Source organism: Hibiscus syriacus, unplaced genomic scaffold (genome assembly GCF_006381635.1).
Source record: "Hibiscus syriacus cultivar Baekdansim isolate YM2019G1 unplaced genomic scaffold, ASM638163v2 tig00110847_pilon, whole genome shotgun sequence".
NCBI lineage: Eukaryota > Viridiplantae > Streptophyta > Magnoliopsida > Malvales > Malvaceae > Hibiscus > Hibiscus syriacus.
In genome coordinates, this window is record NW_024062888.1 from 263,590 (window position 1) to 286,968 (window position 23,379).

Sequence of the window (23,379 nt, forward strand, 5' to 3'; positions counted from 1 at the left end):
ATAGTTCAAGGACCCCAATATTTTAACCCCAAAATTAAAATGGCAAATTTGGGCTTTCAATGTTTTGGGATGTAATTTTATTTCATGTTTCGATAAAAGCTTAGTATAAAAATAAGTAATTAAACTATATTCAAAATTAACTTTTAGTACCTAAAGAATTTTTCGATAAAACTAGATACTTAAAGTTTTCTCGATTATACTTTTAGATGCATACCGTTTAAAAAAATAGTGAAGTGACATGTGTCATATTTAGATTTTTTTTAAATATTTTTAAACAATATTTTATTTAAAAAAATAAACATAACACGTGCCACTTAACAATTTTTTAACGGTAAAAACTTAAAAATATTATAGATAAAATTTTAAATATCTATTTTAAACAAAAAAAAATTTCAAACATTAAAATATTTTTAGAAGCATTTTTTTAAGCGCTTATTTTTGTACTAAGCGTTCGGTAAACAAAAAGTATGGGCCTCAAATGCCCTCAAATTTGAAATTGGTGGAGCAGCGCGTGGTTAGCAGACTAATAAAAAGAGCGCGTAGATACCAGTCGCAGATGGATAACGAGGGAAAGAGCAGTGGATGGCAATGGACAGACGATGAGATGAGTCTGCCTCGCCTTACCAGTTACAAACCGACCAAAGAAAAAAAAACAACAAAGCGCTCTTCCCTGAAGAAAAGCACCCAACAATTAAAAGGCCACTCAACCGAGTTATATGTACGTTCGTCCTTCCTTTTCTTTTGATTTTTGTATAATGAAAACGAAACTATTTGCCAGAAATTAGGTTCTCGCTTTCTTTTTCTTTTAATTCTTTTTTCCCTTTGTTTCTGTGGAGTCCATGGCAACTTTAATCAACTTCACATCTTCCATGACATACCCATCGCCTGAACCAACGAGGAGACCACCTGGTTTCTTTTACCAGCTCGCAAACCTTCATTATTTCGCACTCAACAAGGGTTTTTCCAGGGTTTTAGCAACGACCCAGATCACGATTTCCCCTAAACACTCCGTTTTCACTTTACCCAATTGGAAAACAGGGAAGGGCGACACTAAGAGTAGGGAGCTTAGGCTTAGCGATGCCTATTTCCACATGGAATACATGGTGGGGAAAGGACAGAAGCCTGATGTAGTTCAGGCTACTCAGCTGTTGTACGATTTGTGCAAGGTTAACAAGATGAAGAAGTCGATTCGAGTGATGGAGATGATGGTTGATTCCGGTATCATACCCGATGCGGCTTCTTATACTTTCTTAGTGAATCATTTGTGCAAGAGGGGGAATGTTGGGCATGCTATGCAATTAGTGGAGAAGATGGAGGCTCATGGGTATCCCACTAATACTGTTACTTATAACTCTTTGGTTAGAGGGCTTTGTATGCATGGAAACTTGAAGCAAAGCTTGCAGTTGTTGGATAGGTTGATACAGAAAGGATTGGTTCCCAATGAATTCACTTATTCTTTCTTGCTTGAAGCTGCTTATAAGGAAAAAGGTGTGGATGAGGCAATGAAGCTTTGGATGAGATCATTGTCAAAGGTGGGAAACCTAATTTGGTTACTTACAATGTTTTGTTGACTGGGTTGTGCAAGGAAGAGAGGACGGATGAAGCGATTAGGTTCTTCCGGGATTTGCCTGCTAAAGGGTTTGATCCAAATGTTGTGAGCTATAACATTGTGCTTCGGAATTTGTGTTACGAGGGACGGTGGGAAGAAGCGAATGAGCTTTTGGCGGAGATGAATGATGAGGATCGTTCTCCTTCTGTAGTTACTTACAATATATTGATTGGTTCTCTTGCGCTCCATGGCAGGACTTCTCATGCTATGGATGTTTTAGATGAAATGATACGAGGACGTTTTAAGGTCAGTGCTACAAGTTATAATCCGATAATTGCTCGACTTTGTCAAGAGGAGAAGGTGGATCTTGTGGTTAAGTGTCTAGACCAAATGATCTATAGACGTTGTAAACCTAATGAAGGAACATATAATGCTATTGCCGTGCTCTGTGAGCAGGGAATGGTGCAGGAGGCGTTCTCCATATTTCAAAGCTTAGCAAGCAAACAAAATTCATCTCCGAATGATTTCTACAAGAGTGTGGTTTCTAGTTTATGCAGAAAGGGGAACACATATGCAGCATTTCAGCTTTTATATGAAATGACCGAGTCTGGCTTCACGCCGGACTCTTACACCTATTCCTCACTAATCAGAGGATTGTGCTTGGAGGGAATGCTGCAAGCGGCTATGCAAATTTTCACAGTAATGGAAGAAAGCAACTTTAAGCCTGATGTTGACAATTTCAATGCACTTATATTAGGATTCTGCAAATCCCAGAGAACTGGTCAAGCCTTGAAGGTTTTTGAGTTGTTGATCGAGAAAGGCTATATGCCTAGCGAGACAACGTATACCATACTTGTGGAAGGGATTGCGCACGAAGGAGAGATGGAGCTGGCAGCAGAAGTACTGAAGGAGTTGCATATGAGAGAAGTTGTTAGTCAACAGGTTGTAGACAGACTTATAATGCAGTACAACCTTCCTGCCATTGATAACTTTTGAATTTTAGACTGCCAAAATACGGGAAAATGGAAGAAAACTAAAGGTCTGATTTTGATTCTGGGTGTTCAGATCCTTTGACAGTGTCAAATATGAATTTTGTTCTGAAGAGGAAAAAAATAGCTTCAAGATCATTTGATTGTGAACCAAATTTATGGAAGGTGGAATGAAGATGAATCAAGTTTCAATCCCAAGGACTCGTATTTGAGACGCTTAATATTGAATGAGCTGGTTAATATTTTTTTGTTAACCCCTTTCACATGTAGAACATTTCTTAATTATGTATTATGGTTGTAATTTGGCATGATCAACTTGTCCCTTAAACAAATTCGACACTGCTGTGTGCCAAAGGATATATATATATATACACACACACAAAAACACAGGGAATATTCAGTTATATAATGTAAAACTCTTTTAGTTTTACACATATTTATAATCGTTAGATGAGTAAAAATAGATGTATGAGATTAAAAATAGGAAATGTGAAAATTATCACTTGGGTGTAAATTGTGTTCACGTGCGAGGGTCATTTTGTAATTAAACTTCTCTTCGTCAAGTGATTTGCCTAGTCTCGACTCGACTTCAGTTGGGCCGCCTAGTCATTTTTAAATTAAAACTATTTAAAATAAATTAACTTATTCAACTCAAATTGTTCAATTCACTTGATATATTTGATTTAATTTGAATTTTAAATTTGAGTCTAATTTAAATACGTAAAGTTTGAATAATAAAAAATGAAAACTAAATCGACATATTTTTTTATTGTTCTATAGTTCTAAGGTTTTGCCTTGACTAATCTGGACTAACCTGAATTACACACCTGACTTTGGTGGGTAAGTCTTCGAGCGGAGATTTTTTGCATACACAATGATTCAAACTTGAAATCTTGCTTAAGCGATATCAAATTGCTTACCACTTGAACTAACTCCGTTGGTTAAATCGACATATCTTTATCCAAGTAATATGGTTGTTTTATGATTTGGTTCATGTTTTTTAATTTCTTAATTATTTTAAGTTTATTTCTTATGAAATTTGAATCACATCTTCCTCAACTATTGTAAAATACATATTTAGTTTTAAATCGTTTTTAGAATATTTTTCTTCAATTTAGTCCTAAACTTTAAATGATTTTCTTATTTTTTTTAATTTTTCATCCGTTTAAGTTCATTTTGACTAAATTTGAAACACTGCTCCTTAACCGGCGCATAACACCTATGTAACTTTAATATTTTTTGTCAACAATTTTTTCCTTTTATTGTTTGGTCTCACAACTTTGTATTTTATTCAATTTGCTCCTCCACCTATAGCTCTTTGTAAAGAAATTCTCATCAATTACTTGATTCTTTTATACTCTAATACTTTATCCTAAAATCAATTCTTTAGTGAATAACATTATTGATGTATTATATAATTTTAGATGATATTTAATCTATTAAATGACATTACAAATTTTAATTACAAATGTAATATATACATATATGGTTAGAAAGAGTCACTTAAATCAGAATCAATCAATATCACAACACTATAGATAATTACATTCAAATTTGAATAGAAACTCGAATAAATACATATTCGATTTGACTCGACTCAAAAAAAATTCAAATAAAAGTTTAATGATAAAGTAATACTCATAAATTCACCTAATTCATTATTTTTTTTACTCGATTCAACTAGACTCGACCTAATACTCACCCCTACTAAGAGTTCAACCATCTTCCCCAATCTACACCTTATCCTGAGTCTGTTTTAAGTACCACACACTTTGACGGATCACTAAAATGTAATTTTTAAAAGTTTAGTGCCAAAGTAGAAACTTGGAAAATTCAAGGGCCAAAAGAGTAATTTTCAAAATTTATATATATTGGTCCCATAAATGAAAATTTCTCCCTTAAGAATGGTATTTATGTTGTCTTTATATTTTGAACTGAAAATTATATTAAAAGCAATTAAGCGATAAAGATTGGTAAAATATTCGGATGATCGGATCAAATCGGGAAATTAGGAAAAATTGAAGGATGATGGGAAGAGGATGGAAATATTACTTATATATTTTTGAATGATGAAATTTGAAATGGATCGGTGAAATTAAGTGGAATTTTCAAGTTAAAGTGAGATAGTTGAATTAGAGTGACTAAATTGAAGTTTTGGAAAAATACAAGGGCAAGTATGGAAATAAATGAATATGATATTTTCATGGATAAGATGAGGTAAGGGATGATGTCATGCATGACAAAGTGGTGAATATTAAGATTTTTAGAGGGTAAAATTGTAACTTTGCATTAGATGAATTTTATATTCATTTAATTAATTAATTGACAAGTGTACAAGTGAATGAGATATTTCTCATGAATTATCTAGAATTAACCTTCTTCATTTTTTTTATATTGCGTGAGCCAGAGAAGGAAGGAGTGCATATGGTTTCGTACAACTCTAGTAGTTATTTCTTTTCTTTTTATATACTTGATAGATCCTAGCAGGTAATGTTTTCTAGCTGATGAATGTTGTTGCAGCGACTTTTGAGGAACTACAACCTGCAAAGTGTGGTAGTACGATGCATCAGATCCATGGAGCATGTATGTCTAACTTGTTGTGTGCACGAATGTCAGTAGATAAGTTGGTAATTAAGTTATTGATTAAAACAATACTCATTTTCTTGAATATTAATGACCATGAGAGCATTATCCCTGGAAAGCGAATCTACACTAACTTGGATGGTTGCTTTAGTCAGGCTGTATAAGTCATGTACTACAGCTGCTGAACTTTTTATGAAATTGTTCCTCATTAATTGAAAGAACATAATTTATGTCGTTTATATATACAAATTGATAACTATTAATAGTATTTATTATAGCTAGGTGAAGTCGTACATTTTCCAATATTCAAATAAACTTCATAATCGCAAATCTTCTTGAAATTGTCATTTTATTTTATTGATATTCTGCTGTTTGTCTGCATCAACTACTCATCATTTGTTCTTTTGTGTGATGGTATACTCATCATGTGTTCTTTTGTGTGATGGTTGAGATCTAACACAAGCTTTACGAAGGTATGTTTAGTTTGAAAGCCAAGTAATTTTTTTTTAAATTGTTTGCTGGAATTACGTGCTAGTATTCTTTAATTTTGTTAGCTCTTGGTAGGTTGTTTGCATGGTTCAAAACTTGTGCAAAAAATTTAACCATACTAAAACAGTTTTAAATTTTGAAAGGCTAGGGATTGTGATCTTTAGTTATCCGAGAGTATGAAAGAAAACTTGAACACTACCTAAATCTTAAGTTCACAATGATATTCATGACTAGCTTAAAGATGTGAAATCTGATGACATTTTATTGTGTATTTAATACATGAACTTATTTAAGAAGCCTTAAAGTTTATTGGGTTCGTTGCTAACATGTGAAAACCTTGTGAGATGATATGCATATAACCGTAGAACTTATATTTTGATGTAACAAATAAGGGCAAAATGTTTGTTGGATTAAATTGAATTTATTCAAAGTCTTACTAAATTTGAAAGATATGTGTTCAATGTTTCTAAACTTTAAAACGAGTCTTTTAAGTTCAAATTATATTAAAAATATCTTTCAAATACTTTAGAATGTTTTTTAAAGTCTTGTATTTCTCAAAATGTCAAAAACTATATTTTTAAACAAGTTTTGACAAGAAGTTTTGAAACTTTTACAAGAATTTCGAAACTTTTACAAGAATTTCGAAACTTTTCAAGACAGTAGTAAAAAAAGTTTCGATACTTTTCAAGAGTCTCGAAACTTTTTCTAAAGTTTTGATACTTTGGCTCCAACGATCATATTTTTTCAGCGGCTCTTTCGAATAGTTTCAAAACTTTCCCAGAGTTTCAAAATTTTGTGTAGAAAGTCTTCCAACGACTCCAAATATTCCCAAACGGCTAGAAACTGCTAGTAACTCATTCCAACATATAAAATAAGTACAAGACACTTGAAGAAGGTTACACAATACTTATTCAAGCAGTCAAACATAAGAGAAAAGCTTTTCATTCTTTATTTCTCTTTCTTTTGTAAATATTTGTGTTTTTGTGAGCTTTAATTTCTAAACACCTTCCTTTTTAGAGGTTTTCTTGTTTAAAATTCTTTTTTTTTTTTTGTAAAGGGGTCTTGGTTCTAGCTAATCATTTGAAAAGCTAAGGAGTTTGTAAATATTATCTTTTTATCCTTGAAAAAGAAAGAACGATTTGTTGGAAAATCCTAAGTGAGGAGCTTAGGTAGTGGATGTAGACTTCGTTGAGGAAGTTGAACCACTATAAATCATTGTGCAAAATTTTTTTATCGCTATACTCCTTACTCCCTAAATTTCAAAAAGTCAATTCACCCCCTTTTGGCATATTTTGATTGATCAAACGAGCTTCATCGAGCGTAACAATTGGTATCATAGCTTGACTCATTAGAAGGTCTTACAACCTTGAGACGATCCTTGAAGAAGCTCTATCCATTTTTGAAACAACCGAGAAGATGGCTTTCACATCTGTCTCGTTCTACATGGAAGACTCTCAACCGATCGACAAGCTTTCATACTTCAATGGAGTCAACTACTGTCATCGAAAGAAATTAATGAAGATATTCATCCAATCCAATGATCTTGATGCATGAGAGATGATCGAGAACGACTATTCTTCTCCAAAGAAGAATACGAAGTAGTGAAGTGCCCAAGAACAGAAGAAAGCTCAACAAAATGCTAAGGCCATACACATGTTGTTTTGTGCATTTGATTCGGATGTCTATGAAGGAGTTTCTTCTTGTTCAAATGCCAATGAGCTTTGGAATAAGCTAGAAGAGATCCATGGAAACAAGAAAGAAGAACCAACAAAGGTGATCTGCTTAATGGCTATTGAAGAGCCCAAGGTATCTTATAACTCTAATGAATTCGATTAATATTCTTTTGATGAGTTACAAGATGCATATGATGAATTATGTTTGGAGTTTGAGACCATGAACTCCAAATACAAGAAAATGATTTCAAAATTTAAAGTTGAAAAATATTTTCTTTTGAACGTAAAATTGGATTTTGAAAAACAAAATTAAATTTTCAAAAAACGATTTAAAGCTTTCAAAAGTAAAATTTGAAAATTTTGAAAAAGGATGCTTTGATTTAAAAGTTAAGCTTGAATGCTTAACAAAAGAAAAAGAAATCATTTTAAATAATTCATCTAATTTCATAATGACAAAATGCTCAGATTGTCCTTATCATTGTCATTTGGAACATGATTGTCCTTTAAAGAAAGGAAAACGTTTTAAATTAAACAAGTATGGGTTCCAAATGAAACAAGGGGGAATTGAAACTAACGTCCAATGATCCAAAACAATTTGGATACCAAAATTCAATTGAATATCTCTTGTAGGTGTGTGGGAGAAATGATGATGTAAGTGAAGATATTCAAATGTTTTAGTCACACTTGAAAAGGAATGGATAACCTTTAAGCTTAATATTTTTGTTTCGGTTAATTGATTGCCTATTTATTGTATGCATGCATGAGTTTTGAACTTAAATGATTTTGAGTTGATTTTATATCTCATGTATGTTAAAAAGTGTTGTGATGAACGTTTTCTAAAGTTTTAATGATTTTTCATAAATGTTTGTTAAACATAATGAATTTTGGTCAAAATTGGTTTTAATGCTTTGATTTTATAAATTTTAATTTTTGACCTTAATTTAAATGTTTATGCGTGTGATTTATTGCAAATGATATCTCTCTAACAATTAATATCAAATTTTCAAATGCATAACATTTTTGGATAGCTTTATGCACATGCACTTAAATACAACAATCGGTATTGTATAAAGTATATTAGACTTAGATATATTGAATTTCATGTGTTACTAACATGTTTGTTCATCTTTGTTGAAATTCAATGTCTTTTAAGTGTCAAGCTTTTAAAGTCAAATTTTTGTTTGGAATGCATTTGTTGAGGGGGAGCTTTTAATTTTTCAAATGATTTTAATGTTAAAATTTCTACTTATTCCATTGTTATTTTGTACCTTAAAGTTTGAATTATTTTTTTATATAACAAAAAAGGGGAGAAGTATGAGTTAGAAAAAATTTAATTTCAAGAATAAAAAAAGGGAAGCCTTAATATTTTTCAAATATTGCTCTTTTTCATTAAATGTTTTATTAAGGGAGAGTTTTTTACAAAAACTATTTTTCAAAGGTTTTGTTATATCAAAAAGAGGGAGATTGTAGAACTTATATTTTGATATGACAAATAAGGGCAAAATGTTTGTTGGACTAAATTGAATTTATTTAAAGTTTTCAAAAATAATTCAAAGTTCAACTAAATTTGAAAGATATGCGTTCAATGTTTCTAAACTTTATCAAAACTTTAAAATGAGTCTTTTAAGTTCAAGTTATATTAAAAATATGTTTCAAATACTTTAGAATGTTTTTCAAAGTCTTGTATTTCTCAAAATGTCAAAAACTATCTTTTTAAACAAGCTTTGACAAGAAACTTTCCAAGACAATAATCCAAAAAGTTTCGATACTTTTCAAGAGTTTCGAAACTATATCAAAAGTTTCTAAACTTTCCCTAAAGTTTCTAAACTTTCCCTAAAATTCCGATACTTTGGCTCTAACGGTCATATTTTTCCAATGGCTCTTTTGAAGAGTTTCGAAATTTTATGTGCAGAAAGTCTTCCAACGGTCCAAACCTTCCCAAACGGCTAGAAACGGCTAGTGACTCATTCCAACATATAAAACCAAGTTCAAGACACTTGATGAAGATTACTCAACACCTATCCAAACAATCAAACACAAGAGAAAAATATTTCATTCTTTATTTCTCTTTCTCTTATAAATATTTATGTTTTTGTAAGCTTTAATTTGTAAACACCTTTATGTTTAGAGGTTTTCTTGTTTACAATTATTTTCCTTTGTAATGGGCTTTTGGTTCTAGCTAATCATTTGAAAAGTTAGGGAGTTTGTAAATGGTATCTCTTTATCCTTGAAAAAGTAATAACAAATTAGTGGATTTGTTGGAAAATCTTAAGTGAGGAGCTTAGGTAGTGAATGTAGACCTCATTGAAGAAGTTGAACCACTATAAATCATTGTGCAAATTTTTCTATCTTTATACTCCTTACTCCCTAAATTTCAAAAAGGCAATTCACCCTCTCTTGGCATATTCAAGTTGATCGAACAAGCTTCATCGAGCCTAACACCATCTTTTGTATGTGTCTGAATGGTATACAATTATCTTTTGTATGTATTTGATACTTGAGTTGCTAAGTTCCGGGTCACATGGCTTGAATCACAGTTGATATGTTGGATGAGAAGAAAATCACTAATAAAAGAGTAAAATTATGGATGAAATACGAATGGGAAAGAAGATGGAACTCAAGAAAAATTTAGGGATAAGAAAAACCTCTAGTTTGATACTAATTCAATTTCAAAGAAAATAATTAGGATAATTGTTTTGGCAATCAAGGCCACAACTTATTTATATAGGATAACCTTTTTGCATTACTGTAAAAATTGAATAAATTAACATGTGAAGATTAGAAAGTTAGTGTACCTTGCTGAAAATTTTAGTTAAATAATGAAATATTGAATTTAGATCAAAGTTATGTATGTTAGAGGTTCAATTAGCAAGTTTTGGGAAGTTGGTAGTGAAATGATAATCATGTAAAGTTAATGCATTACATTGGAAATAATGTGTAAATAACTTATATGGATTTTAAATGAATATTTAGGAACTATTTTGGATATTTTTTAAATATTGGAATTATAATTGAAAGAAAAGAATATTGGTTACTAAATGTAAAATGTTGAATGGTTAGGTGAATTGTTGTAAGTAATAAGTTATTTAAGGGACTAAGAAGGTTAAAGTTAGTTTTTGATTTGGTAAAAGAAATTAGTATTGGATATACATTAATGGTATTTTAAGAATATTTATATGATTATTAATTTATTATAATTTGTTAAAGAATTAACACATGATTAAAATAATAAACGAATTTGATAATCTTTCTATAAATATTTTTATATATATGAAGGGTATAAGGTTTTAAGTAAAAGCCCAGTGTATAAGACTTGAGAGACAATGGTACGCGAGGTGGAGTGTTATTGACCGAACACACAGAAGTACATTCGTGTACGATATAGTTACCAGATACATTTATGTATTCAGGATCATAGGTACATTGTTGTTGTGTTCTACAGTACCTGTACATTTGCAGTGCACCTATAGTGCAATCATAAGGCATTAAATGTGCCATACAATTACAGATCACAGATAATATGCTGCATACAGTACAATACAATGCACTAAATAGGCCATACAGTCATATATTACAGGCAGCTTTGTTGCATATAGGGCATAAATGTGTCACACAGTTATAGGCAAATTATACTGCACATAGTGTATAATACTTAAGCATAGACTCATGTGCCATGTATTATCATGAATATTTATTGGACTATAAAATAAAAGTAAAAGATATAGTATAGGAAAAGAGGCAATATAATAAAAGATATAGAATAGTAAAAGATACAGTACAATAAGAGAAATAATATAATAAAAGAAATGATACAGTAAGAGAAATAGTATAATAAAAGAAATGATACAATAGAGAAATAGTATAATAAAAGAAATGATACAGTAGAGAAACAGTATAATAAAATAACAGTACAATGAAATGAATGATACAAAAAGAGTAGTGCAATGAAAGGGTTAATACAAAAAAATATATACATAGGAAAATAAACTGTACAAAATTAATTATTATATTTTATAGTAAAATTTTATGAAAATAGTGTAAATTACATTAATTGGTTTATAGACAAGGTGTTATATTGGTTTGAATTGACATATGGATGATATGTATATCTGGGTAATGGGGATAATATTATAAAAGTTGTTATCATAGGGTGGTCGTGTGGTGGTAGACAACAATCAAAAGAAATATGTTTTAAAATAAGTCTGATTATAGGTGTTACAAATATTTTATGTATAGTGCTATAAAATGAAAATTACAGAAATTGTGTTCAAATGGGAAATAATACAGTATAAAAATGTAATAAAGAAAGATGAAAATATGATAAGATACTACGTGGTCTTGTATGAGTGCAGTAAAATATTATGTTATGAAGATCAATCGGTTAAATTTTAATTTAGGTAGTTTTAAATTAAGATATGAAATCGTATTAAACTGCCTAGTTACTGTGCGAGACCGGAGGTAAATTGGAAATTAAAATAATACATTATGAATTTATGCAGTTAAATAGTTTGATAATAAATGTTAAATTAGGAAATTTTAAAAGAAACAAAAATTTACCAGCTTCATTAGGAAAAGTTACACAAAATCTATGTGACATCCTTAACTTATATTTAGATATAAATGCGGGTGAAGGGTGTTACAGTTGTTCTTTGTAGAGGTTTCATGTTCAAGCAGCATCTACAGGATGTGTGCATTGTCAATAATTTTAAAAAATTATGAACAAATATTACCTTATAATTACTCTATATTATTAAAAAGATACTTAAAACTTGTTATTTAAAGAGCATACTACAACTCATCTTGGGGGTATCCTAGATGACAAGATTTCACTTTACGATGGATTTAAATCCAACCTTGAAATTTCATAGAATTTCAAAACATAAATTTTACCTTCCCATTGACAAAAATCAAACGAGTAATGTATAAATGTGTAACTAGGTTGGTCGAAATTTTTTCCAGGATTCCTGCTCCAAAACATAATTTATTTTCACAGTCAAACTTTAATTTGATTCCATGTATTCTGACACATGGTTGGACAGTTGATTTGAGGCAAAAATAGAGATTTGAGAGAGTAGAAGGGAAGAACAGCGGCAATGAGAGAAAGAAGAGGGTTTTAGGATATTTGGGTGTTCTGCCCGTGTTAAATTCTAGAACCCCAGGGGGTATCGATTCCCCTGTGGGGGGGAATCGGTTCCCCTGGGACCAGGATGATTGAAGCATGAATTTTGGATAGTTAAATTGGGATCAACCGGATTAGGATTAGGAATTAGAATTTCAGGAATAGGAGGAGGATTTGGAGGTGGATTTGGTTGACGGTGTGAGCGACTAGATGATGACCTAGCACGTTTAGGATTGGACATGGTTTAGGAAATCGGAATAGAATGGATAACCTGCAATTTAGAAAATACATGTATGCAATTCAATCAATCCCAAAACTCAATTGAGTCCTCAATATTTCAAGGTTCTCTAAATCAATCCTAATGGGCAAAGTTTTTGAAAACTTTTGAAAAATACGGTTTTGAGAAAAAATATATGCATAGTTTTCATAACAACAACATAATTCAATTAAAACACAATAATTTGAAGAGAAAAAAAAATTATTTCGAAAATTTCTAAATTTTTGGAAAATTCTTGTATTTTTGATGAAATTAGTTGTAATATCGAGTTTCTAATAACTAAACAATCAATGCTCAATCACTATTTCTATCTAGAACTAATTAAAACTAGTCATATGTTCAAAATCAATGAAATAGAGAGTTTTAGAAAAATTTACCCTCAAAGATGAGATTGAGTGGATTTTGATGTTGTTTGCACGATTTTAATGATGCTAGCAAGTTTAGAAGATGATATTTGAAGTGAATTTCGATTAAAATCGTTGATTTGAGGCAAAAATGGAGATTTGAGAGAGTAAAAGGGAAGAACGGCGGTAATGAGAGAAAGAAGAGGGTTTTAGGATATTTGGGTGTTCTACTCGTGTTAAATTCTAGAACCCCAGGGGGGTATCGATTCCCCTATGGGGGGAATTGGTTCCCCTTCAAAGGGGGAATCGGTTCCCTCATGGGGGTATCGATTCCCTCTGCACCAAAATGCTAAAATCCGATTTTAAACATAAAATGCTAAATTAATTTTCTCTAGTGGTATTGGTAACTCATATATTGAAAATTAATCATGTTCAAACAATCAAATTAATATTTAAACGATATTTGAACATAAAATTAATTTTTCATCAAGAATCATAAACTCCCCTTAACTAATAGCAATGAATGCAATCAAATATTAGCATTTTTCATTTAGTCTTGAATGTGCTAAAATTATTTTAAACACTAAGTGAAGATAGGTTGGTCAAACCTAATTCTCTCCTAAGTGTCCAAAATCTTTCCTTGTCTAAAGGTTTTGTAAAGATATTAGCTAATTGGTGCAAAGTATCAACACATTCTAAAACTACATCTTCCTTAGTGACATGGTCTCTAATGAAGTGATGTCTTATTTCAATGTGCTTAGTTCTAGAGTGTTGGATGGGATTTTTAGTGAGACAAATAGAACTAGTATTGTCACACTTAATAGGAATGGTACCAACTTCAATTCCATAATCAAAAATTTGTTGTTTCATCCATAAAACTTGTGCAAAAAAACTACCAGCTGAAATGTATTCGGCTTCAGTGGTAGATAATGCAACACAATTTTGTTTCTTTGAAAACTAAGAAATCAGCATATTTCCAAGAAATTGGCAAGTACCGAAGGTGCTTTTCCTATCTGATTTGCATCCTCCATAATCCGCATCAGAAAAAGCATGCAAGCTAAAGCTAGAATCTCTAGGATACCAAAGTCCTAAACTAGGAGTGTCCTTAAGGTATCTAAAGATTCTCTTAACAGCTAGTAAATGTGATTCCTTAGGGCATGATTGAAATCTAGCACATAAGCAAATAATAAACATAATGTCCGGTCTACTTGCAGTTAGATAAAGTAGAGATCCAATCATTGACCTATATAATTTAACATCTACACATTTACCTCCTTCATCTAAGTCAAGCTTTGTTGAAGAGCTCATTGGAGTGTCATGAGGTTTGCCATTTTCCAGTCCAAACTTCTTAAGCATGTCTTTGACGTATTTAGCTTGATTGATGAAGATGCCATCTTTTCTTTGCTTGATTTGGAGTCCCAAGAAAAATGAGAGCTCCCCCATCATGCTCATTCCGAATTCACTTTGTATTAGCTTAGAAAATTTTTGGCAAAGAACATCATTAGTAGAACCAAATATTATATCATCAACATAAATTTGAACTACTAATGAATCTTTACCTTTGTGCTTTAAAAACAATGTAGTGTCAACCTTCCCTTTTGAAAAACCTTTTTCAATTAAAAAAATTGACAATCGTTCATACCAAGCTCTAGGAGCTTGTTTTAAACCATAAAGCGCTTTTGTCAATTTAAGAACATGATCCAGAAATTTTGAATCTTCAAAACCTGGAGGTTGTTCCACAAACACTTCTTCCTTTATAAAACCATTTAAAAATGCACTTTTAACATCCATTTGATATAATTTAAATTCATGAAAACATGCAAATGCTAATAACATTCTAATTGCTTCCATCCTAGCTACGGGAGCGTATGTTTCATCATATATATGCCCTCTTCTTGAGTATACCCTTGAGCAACAAGTCTAGCCTTGTTTCTCACTATATTACCACTCTCATCAAGCTTATTCCTAAATACCCATCTAGTACCTACAGTAGATTTATTACTAGGCCTTTCAACTAATGTCCATACTTTACTTCTCTCAAATTGATTTAATTCTTCTTGCATAGCCATAATCCAATGTTCATCTTTTAATGCTTCTTTAATATTCTTAGGCTCTACGCATGAAATAAATGCAACATAATTACAAATATTTCTAAGAGAAGATCGAGTTGTTACCCCTTTGGATGGATCACCTATAATCTCACCATCCTTGACATATTTGTACTCTCTTGGATAAGATACTTCCCTTTCTTCAATGGTTGGATTCTCAAGAGGATCATGAGTTACCTCATCTTTTGTTTCTTCCTTTGATGATGATTCTTCAACGTCATGTCTAACTTCATTTGTATCTATAATACCTACATCATCATTCACACAAGAATCCTTCCTCGGAATGGGATTATCATCGAAAACAACATGTATAGACTCTTCTACAACTAAAGTTCTTTTATTAAATACTCGATAAGCTTTAGAATTTAAGGAATAACCCAGAAAAATTCCTTCATCACTTTTAGCATCAAATTTGCCAAGGTTTTCTTTACCGTTGTTTAAAACAAAACATTTACATCCAAAAGGATGAAAATAGCTAATGTTAGGCTTTTTATTTTTGAAAATTTCATATGGAGTTTTCTTTAAAAATAGGCCTAATCTTTACTCGATTTACAACATAACAAGCGGTATTTGTTGCTTCCGTCCAAAAATATTTTGGCAAATTATTTTCACAAAGCATGATTCTAGCCATTTCTTCTAAAGTTTGATTTTTCCTCTCAATAACTCTATTTTTTTAGGGGTTCTAGGTGCTGAAAAATTGTGACTAATACTATTAGAATTACAAAACTCAGTAAATCCAATATTTTCAAATTCAGTGTCATGATCACTCCTAACACTAGTTATAGAGTAACCTTTATCGTTTTGGATTACTTTTGAAAACGTGATGAATTTTTTTAATGTTTCATATTTAGCACTTAAGAATAGAACCTAAGTATATCTAGAATAGTCATCTACCAAGACAAATGCATATTATTTTCCACCCAAGCTAGTAGTCCTAGTTGGCCCAAAAATATCTATATGGATCAATTGTAATACTCTACTAGTTGATACGTCATTAATGGATTTAAAAGAAACTCGCTTTTGTTTTCCTTTAGCACAAGCATCACAGATTTTATCATTATCAAATTTAAGCTTAGGCAACCCTCGAACTAAATCACCTTGAGTTAGCCGTTACAAAACACTCATACTAGCATGTCCTAGTCTCCTATGTCATAACCAACTATCATGTTCATCTTTAGCAACTAGGCACAAATTAGTCATATCAATAGAATCTAAATGCACCATGTATATGTTTCCTATTCTATGACCAAATAGCATAATCCGATTAGATGCAATGTCAATGACTTTACAACCATTAATATCAAACATGACATTGAATCCCTTATCACAAAATTGACTAATACTCAATAGATTATGCTTTAATCCATTCACATATAAAACATTCTTAATTTGTATGGAAGAGGTATTACCAATAGTACCAATACCTTCAATGTGACCTTTTGAATCATCACCAAAAGTCACTTCTCTTCCATTTTTGGCGTTAAGCTCAATGAACCGGTTTTTGTCTCCAGTCATGTGTCTTGAGCATCCACTATCAAGGTACCATGAATTTGGATTTGTTTCCCATGCCTTGTAGCAATGCTCCTTTTCCTACAAACATAGATTAATTTCTATTTTTTTTACCCAAAATCTTTTGGGTCCATATTTATTAGTTTCTAAAATCCTAGTCCCCTTAGGTATCCATTTGTGTAGATTATCCTTATCTTTAGTAGTAATGAGCTCTTTAGGAACCCATATACTTCTAACAATTTTTCCATTAGAGGTTCTTTGGGGACCTCTATGATTGTAGTTATTAAAACTTTTTCTAACAAAGTTGGATTTTGAATTTTCTCCATTTTCAAAACGTTTTGTTCCAACTTTATCAAAAGAAGTTTTAAGATCATCAATTTTCTTTTGATGATCATCATTGATCTTTGAAAGTAAATTTTACAAATCCAAATTTTTCTTTTCAAAATCTTCTAGTTTGATTTGCAAATCTTTGATTTTACTTTCAAAATCATTGTTGGTTTTGGATATGAGTTTATTTTCATTTTTCAATTTTGAAACATCATTTTTATATTTTAAAAACAATTTCTCATAATCCGTAGCCAACTCATTATATTCCTCTAATAACTCATCATAGGATAAATCATCAAAATCATATGAGTTAGAGGTTGCCTTAGAATCTTCCCCGAATACCATCAAGCACAAGTTTGCTACTTCTTGTTCCTCTTCATCGGAACCTTCTTCATCGCTCCATATAGCCATATGAGCCTTGTGCTTATTTTTTGATTGAGCCTTTCTCTTCAGTTGTGGGCAATCATATTTGACATGCCCCGACTTTTTGCATTCATAGCAAATGATCGGGTCCTTCTCTTTTGGTTCATTTTTGAAGCCTTCATTTTGTTTGAATTTTCTTCCTCGGTAAGGTCTCATCATTTTTCTGAACCGTTTGGCAAACAATGCCATTTCCTCATCATCGTCATCTTCATCCGAATCACTCTCATTTTTTGTGGATTTGAGAGCAAATCCAATGTTTTTGTTCTTCTCCTTCTCCTTTGGTGTCTCTTCAATCTTATCAAGGTTCACCTCATCTTCAAGCATCATTTCATGAGTGAGGAGTGAACCGATTAGCTCTTCAAGAGTTAAGGATGTTAGATCCTTAGACTCGATGATTGCCGTCTTCTTTGATTGCTACGACTTTGGGAGGGAGTAGACTAACTTCCTCACAAGCTTTTCATTTGAAATGATCTCTCCATATGATTTGAGACCATTGACAATCGTTGAGAATCTATCAGTCATAGCTTTGATATCTTCATTTGGTTTCATCCTGAAATTTTCATAGCTATGCGTTAGAATACTAATTTTAGATTTCTTTACCTCATCGGTACCTTCATGAGTGACTTGAAGTTTGTCCCATATTTCTTTGGCGGTTGTACAAGATGAAACTCTTCCGTATTCATCTGGTCCAAGAGCACAAAATATGATATGGATGGCTTTGGAGTTGAGCTGGAACATTTTTGTCTCTCCTTCACTCTATAATCTTGGATGAGTAAGAGGCTTGAAGTATCCTTCTTCTACGACATTCCATGCTCCCATGTCGCTTGCTTGAATGAAGTACATCATCCTATTTTTCCAATAGGCATAATTAGCCCCATTGAAGAAATGAGGCTTGTTGACGGGCATCGAATCAAGACCGGAGTCGAAATTTAAAGTAGAGGCCATTGATGACTTTCATTATCGATGTAACTCTTCCCGAATCGACTCAAGAGGCAATTAAACCTTCAAATGAGTTAGGCTCTGATGCCAATTGTTGAGCTAATCGATTGACGAAATCGGCCAAGAGGGGGGTGAATTGGCAATAAAAATTTTGGTGGAAGCTTTTGCAGAAAATTGAAAGAAATTACACAGCGATTTAGAGTGGTTCGACTTTCTCAACCAAAGTCTACGTCCACTACCTTAGCTATCCACACTAAGGATTTTCCACAAATTCACTAATTTGTCTTTCTTTTGAGGAAAAAGAGTAACCTTACAAACCCTCAAGAATTATACCCCAAATTCTTGAGAACACTCTCTCCCAAAGAGAACAATACAAATTTGCAAACTTACAAGGAAATCCTTACAAGGTAGATTGTTTGCACAATTCTAGAACAAAGAAAAGAACACTCAAGAATGAATACAATTTAGCACAATAAGTGTTCTTGAAAGAAAAATGAATATTGAATGAAAAATAGGCTTGAAATGCTCAAACTTGAGGTTTTATGCTTTCTCTTTGATTCTCTCTTGATTCTAGTTGCTTGATGTTTCTTGTTTTTTATCAATGGCTTCTAAGCTTGCTTAAATACACCTTGAATCACTTCTGAACGTTGGGGATCATTAATGAAGATAATATAGCCATTTTAGTGTTAAATCAATTAATAAAATAGTTTGGAGCGTGGGGGGAATCGGTACCCCTTAAGGGGAATCGGTTCCCCTTAAGGGGAATCGGTTCCCTAAGTGTAAAATTCAAATATTTCGACCGTTAAACAGGGAGAATCGGTACCCCCTAGGGGGAATCGGTTCCCTCCGAGTATACTGGAATTCTCGGAGCCAACCCATTTAGGGGGAATCGGTACCCCCTTGGGGGGGGAATCGGTTCCCTCTGAGCAATCTGGAATTTTTGGCTTTGAGATGGTTCAAAATATTTTGTAAAATCGTTTTGAAATTATTTTAAGATTAAAACTTAATTTTACACTTGAGTAAGGATTAAAATTGACATTTGAAAGATTTGGAGTATTATTTTGATATTCGAATAATTATATCGAATATACTTTAGAAAATCTTTTTGGAAAATCTTAAAATTCATTTAACTTAATTTTTTATATCGAAATATCAAAATGTTTTCAACAATGTCTTTGTACAGAAAATTCCTGATAACCTGTTTGTAACTTCTAAGAAGGCAATTGACCTGAAAACCTCCAAGTTATGAATAAATTATCGAGGGTGCTCTTTTGTTAGAACTGTTCAAAAGGTCTGGAAAAGATGATACATTTGAATTAAATAATAAGATCGTATGAAATGAATGGATTAAAACACACTAGCTCTATAAAATAACCAAAATACCCCTGTAATGGAAATGACTCAAGAATATCACCACTTCCAGGAATGAATGGATGTCCTCAAGCTTTGAATGAATGGAAAAATATTGTATACCAAAATGACCAAAATACCCTTATGGACTAGACTAAGTAAATGTTTTGGATTAATTAAGGAATCTAAGTAAATGTTTTAGATTAATTAAGGAATCCAAATAAATATGGATGTTGTACTACCCTTAAAAGTTATGGAACACAACTTAAGTGAGTTGATCAAGCTTAATGATATGTCAGTACCTGATTTGCACAGATATTACTTGAATGAGTATTCGTCTACTCAAGTTTGGCTTGATGATAATTTTGGAAGTATTCAGCTCAGCTCAACTCTAGATCGCATTCAGCACTAAGAATTGGATATTTGTTCGACAAATCAACCACGAAGACCGAAATGAATTGAACGTAAGTACAATATGTATCCGAAATTCAGAGACATCCAAATTAATCTGTAAAACTCCGAAGTAACTGGAATGGATTTGACTGCTAAATGAACTAGGTAACCTCAATGACTGAGGATTTAGTAAGTGATTTGGATAAGTCTGGAAACTCTGATGAGTTTACATAGTGTATAATTACTATGGGTTATAAACCAAAAATCAAGAACGTCAGCATTTCATGATATCGTTGAAGCGTGGAAATGAAATAAAGACCCTTGGAAGACCCATTCGGTGATGACTCCAAAGATGATTTATGGACATTAATTGTTGTTATTAAAGAGTGAATATTTGAAGGACAAAGAATGAACCGGTCAACAAGCATTAGTTCTGGGAGTTGTTCAGCTTGAGTTATTTCGATAATCCGATAGATCGACATAGACTGTAAATGTCTTGAACCTTCATTTCTTCCTTATCAGCTGAAGTCTCATTCTGAATAATTGATGATTCTGTCAGTTATTGAACTCTTCCAATAGTGATTCTAAATTCTGACATTCTATCGGTATATTGAAGATTCATGTTTCTCTGCCGATAAAATTATCTAGTATCTCTGAATAATATCTGTAAACACTAGTGTGTTCCCTAATCACACGAATGTTTTATTTGATTTCTGATTTGAATTCTGTTCTGATTTCTGATCTGAGTTCTGTTCTGGTTTTTTATCTGAATTCTGTTATGATATCTGATCTGAATTATGTTTTGATTTTCAATATCTCTGTTTACTGATAGAAAAATGTTTTAATTGGGGGTATTGTTGAAGGAAGTATTTCTGCAGGTTCCTCGGTTTTGTGCTGAAGGCCTTACAGGTTGTGTGGGTTGGGTGTATGGTTCTGGGGAACCTACACAAACAAATTGTGAAAGGATGGGGGTAGTGTTATGTTTAAAAATATATTTTTAAAGATTTGTATCTTTTTACTGTTTTGCGAGAACACACTATATAACCTATTCTGATCTCCTGAACCTAAACATCCGAAATATTTTCATATGAACTGAATAATATCTGTTACTACCTGAAATATCAATGGGACCTCAGCTCAGCCTAAAAATCTGTAGATATCTGAACCAATAAGGAAATATATGTTTATCTGTATACGTGCGTTCTTTAGCATTATCTGGTAGTTTTGTATTACTGAGCTTTCTGAAGCTCACTCTACTACCCATCATTGCAGGTTAAAAGAATTGTACCAGTGCAGTTATCAACTTCAGTAAGAAAGTTATTCCGGCATTGTTTGTAGAGTATGGTACATGTTATTAGGGGGCATGTAATTGTATTTTGTTTTATATACGAGTCTGAAAATCTGTTTGATTTCTAAATACTGATAAATTATTTTATAAGTTTACATGTTCTGATAAAAAGTTATAAATTTTTTGAGATTTTATAGTGGGTCACTCCGGTGGCCCTAATGTGACTTCCTAGATCAGATCGGGTTACCCGCATCGGTCTGAGGGGGTTACATATGATCACTTGTTTTGTAATGCATAACTTGGATTGGTTCTCTTATGATTGTATACATCATATATTATATCATATAGAAGTATGTATGGGTTATATACGTACTCATTATGATTATAACTTATGCATGTACCTGAATATGAAATCATGAAATCAAATATAGAAAATAGACTAATCACAAGTCTTATTCCCATAAAACAATATCTATACTAACATGATATACACTCATCTTAGCCTCACTTGATTCAAATAAATTCCTAGAGTTGTATCTCTCTCTTGACCGCTCTAATTCTTTGATTGTTCCGGAACGGGTTAACGTTCAATATCTACATAACTATATATTTATACATATCAGTATTCCAAATAGCATACTCTGATTTTTCATTTCTTAAACTAAAGGAAATGAGAAATTTCATTTTCTATTTGAAGTAGTATCGGTACCCCCTATAGGGTATCGATACTTCCCTAACTGTGGTATCGGTACCATACCTAGGTATCGATACCCATATTGCATTCTGTAATTGTTGTTTCAAAGATGGTATCGATACCATCCTTATGGTATCGGTACCCTTTGTATCGATACTATTCTTCAGGTATCAATACCTCATGAATGTTTTCTCTATTTTACTCTTGAAGTATCGGTACCTGATGAATCAGTATCGATACCCATAACCTAGAATTCATTTTTTAAGCCCGAAAATCCATTCATATCAGCTTAAATTCTTCATGTTTCATTCCCTTTCATACTCTTAACTCACATACACATACTTAAACCCATTTGTACTCATTTATCACATCTTTATCTTCAAAATTCTATCATCTATATAGAAATCAAGAATTATACCAAATTTTCAATATGTTCTACTTTCAATTCTAACACTTTCTATTTCTTAATTAGGTTGATGACAAGTCAATTCTAGTTCCAAACTTTATTTACTAACCCTTTTTCAAGATTTCACTTATTCCCCTCTTATCTTTAATCCTTCCTAACTTCCTTATCTTTTGATTTTAAGATGACTTAAGCTTTCCTTAAGCTTAAGTATCATCTAATGATCAAAACCCATGCTTAACTTTAACTAATAATCGGCTAACAAGAAAACTCACATTTCCAATGTCCTTCATGTATGGAGGAATAAGAAGAATGAGAGAACTCTGGAAACTTTGATTTTTGCCTCCTTTTCATCCATGTGGGTTAAATATAACCATAACAAAATTTAATTATTTCCTTTACTAAATGACCATTTTATCCTTCTATTCCTCCTTCTTTGTAGTTCAATCCTACACAATATTTCCCATATAAGTCCTTGAACTATTCAATTATTCTACTTTAATCACTAAATTCTGAAGTTTTACCATTTAGTCACTAACCCGATATTGTGGATGTTACAAGTATTACCTTGATTTTCATGCCATATCGATTGACAATTTAATCCCCATCTGATCACTCTCGAACTTGAATTCAACATCCAATAATTCCTCAGATACATAGTAAATGAATTTTCGTCAGAAACTGAACTTAAATGAGAAATCATATTGAATTCGAAGGTAAAATATTGAAAAATGGCTTCCTGGTGTGAATTTGCAAAACGAACTTCATATTTGGACTAAGGACGTCGAAAAACATAAAATAAGACTTTTTTAAAAAAATAACTTTTTCGGTCAAAGTTAACGGTCAACGGGTTGACTCGATCAAAGTCAACGACTTAACTCGATGAGTTAACTTTGTGATTGGACTGAATGAGGTGGGTCGG

General features: G+C 32.1%; 1 protein-coding gene across 1 annotated transcript; it reads left to right on the forward strand.

Moving 5' to 3' along the window:
* The first annotated feature begins 543 nt into the window (after positions 1 to 543).
* Positions 544 to 2,662, forward strand: LOC120143455 (pentatricopeptide repeat-containing protein At1g79080, chloroplastic-like). The gene is given in 2 exon segments (XM_039157775.1): positions 544 to 1,506; positions 1,509 to 2,662. Coding segments are annotated over 2 exon segments (1,704 nt in total). The 5' UTR covers positions 544 to 839; the 3' UTR covers positions 2,546 to 2,662.
* Positions 2,663 to 23,379: the final 20,717 nt, after the last annotated feature.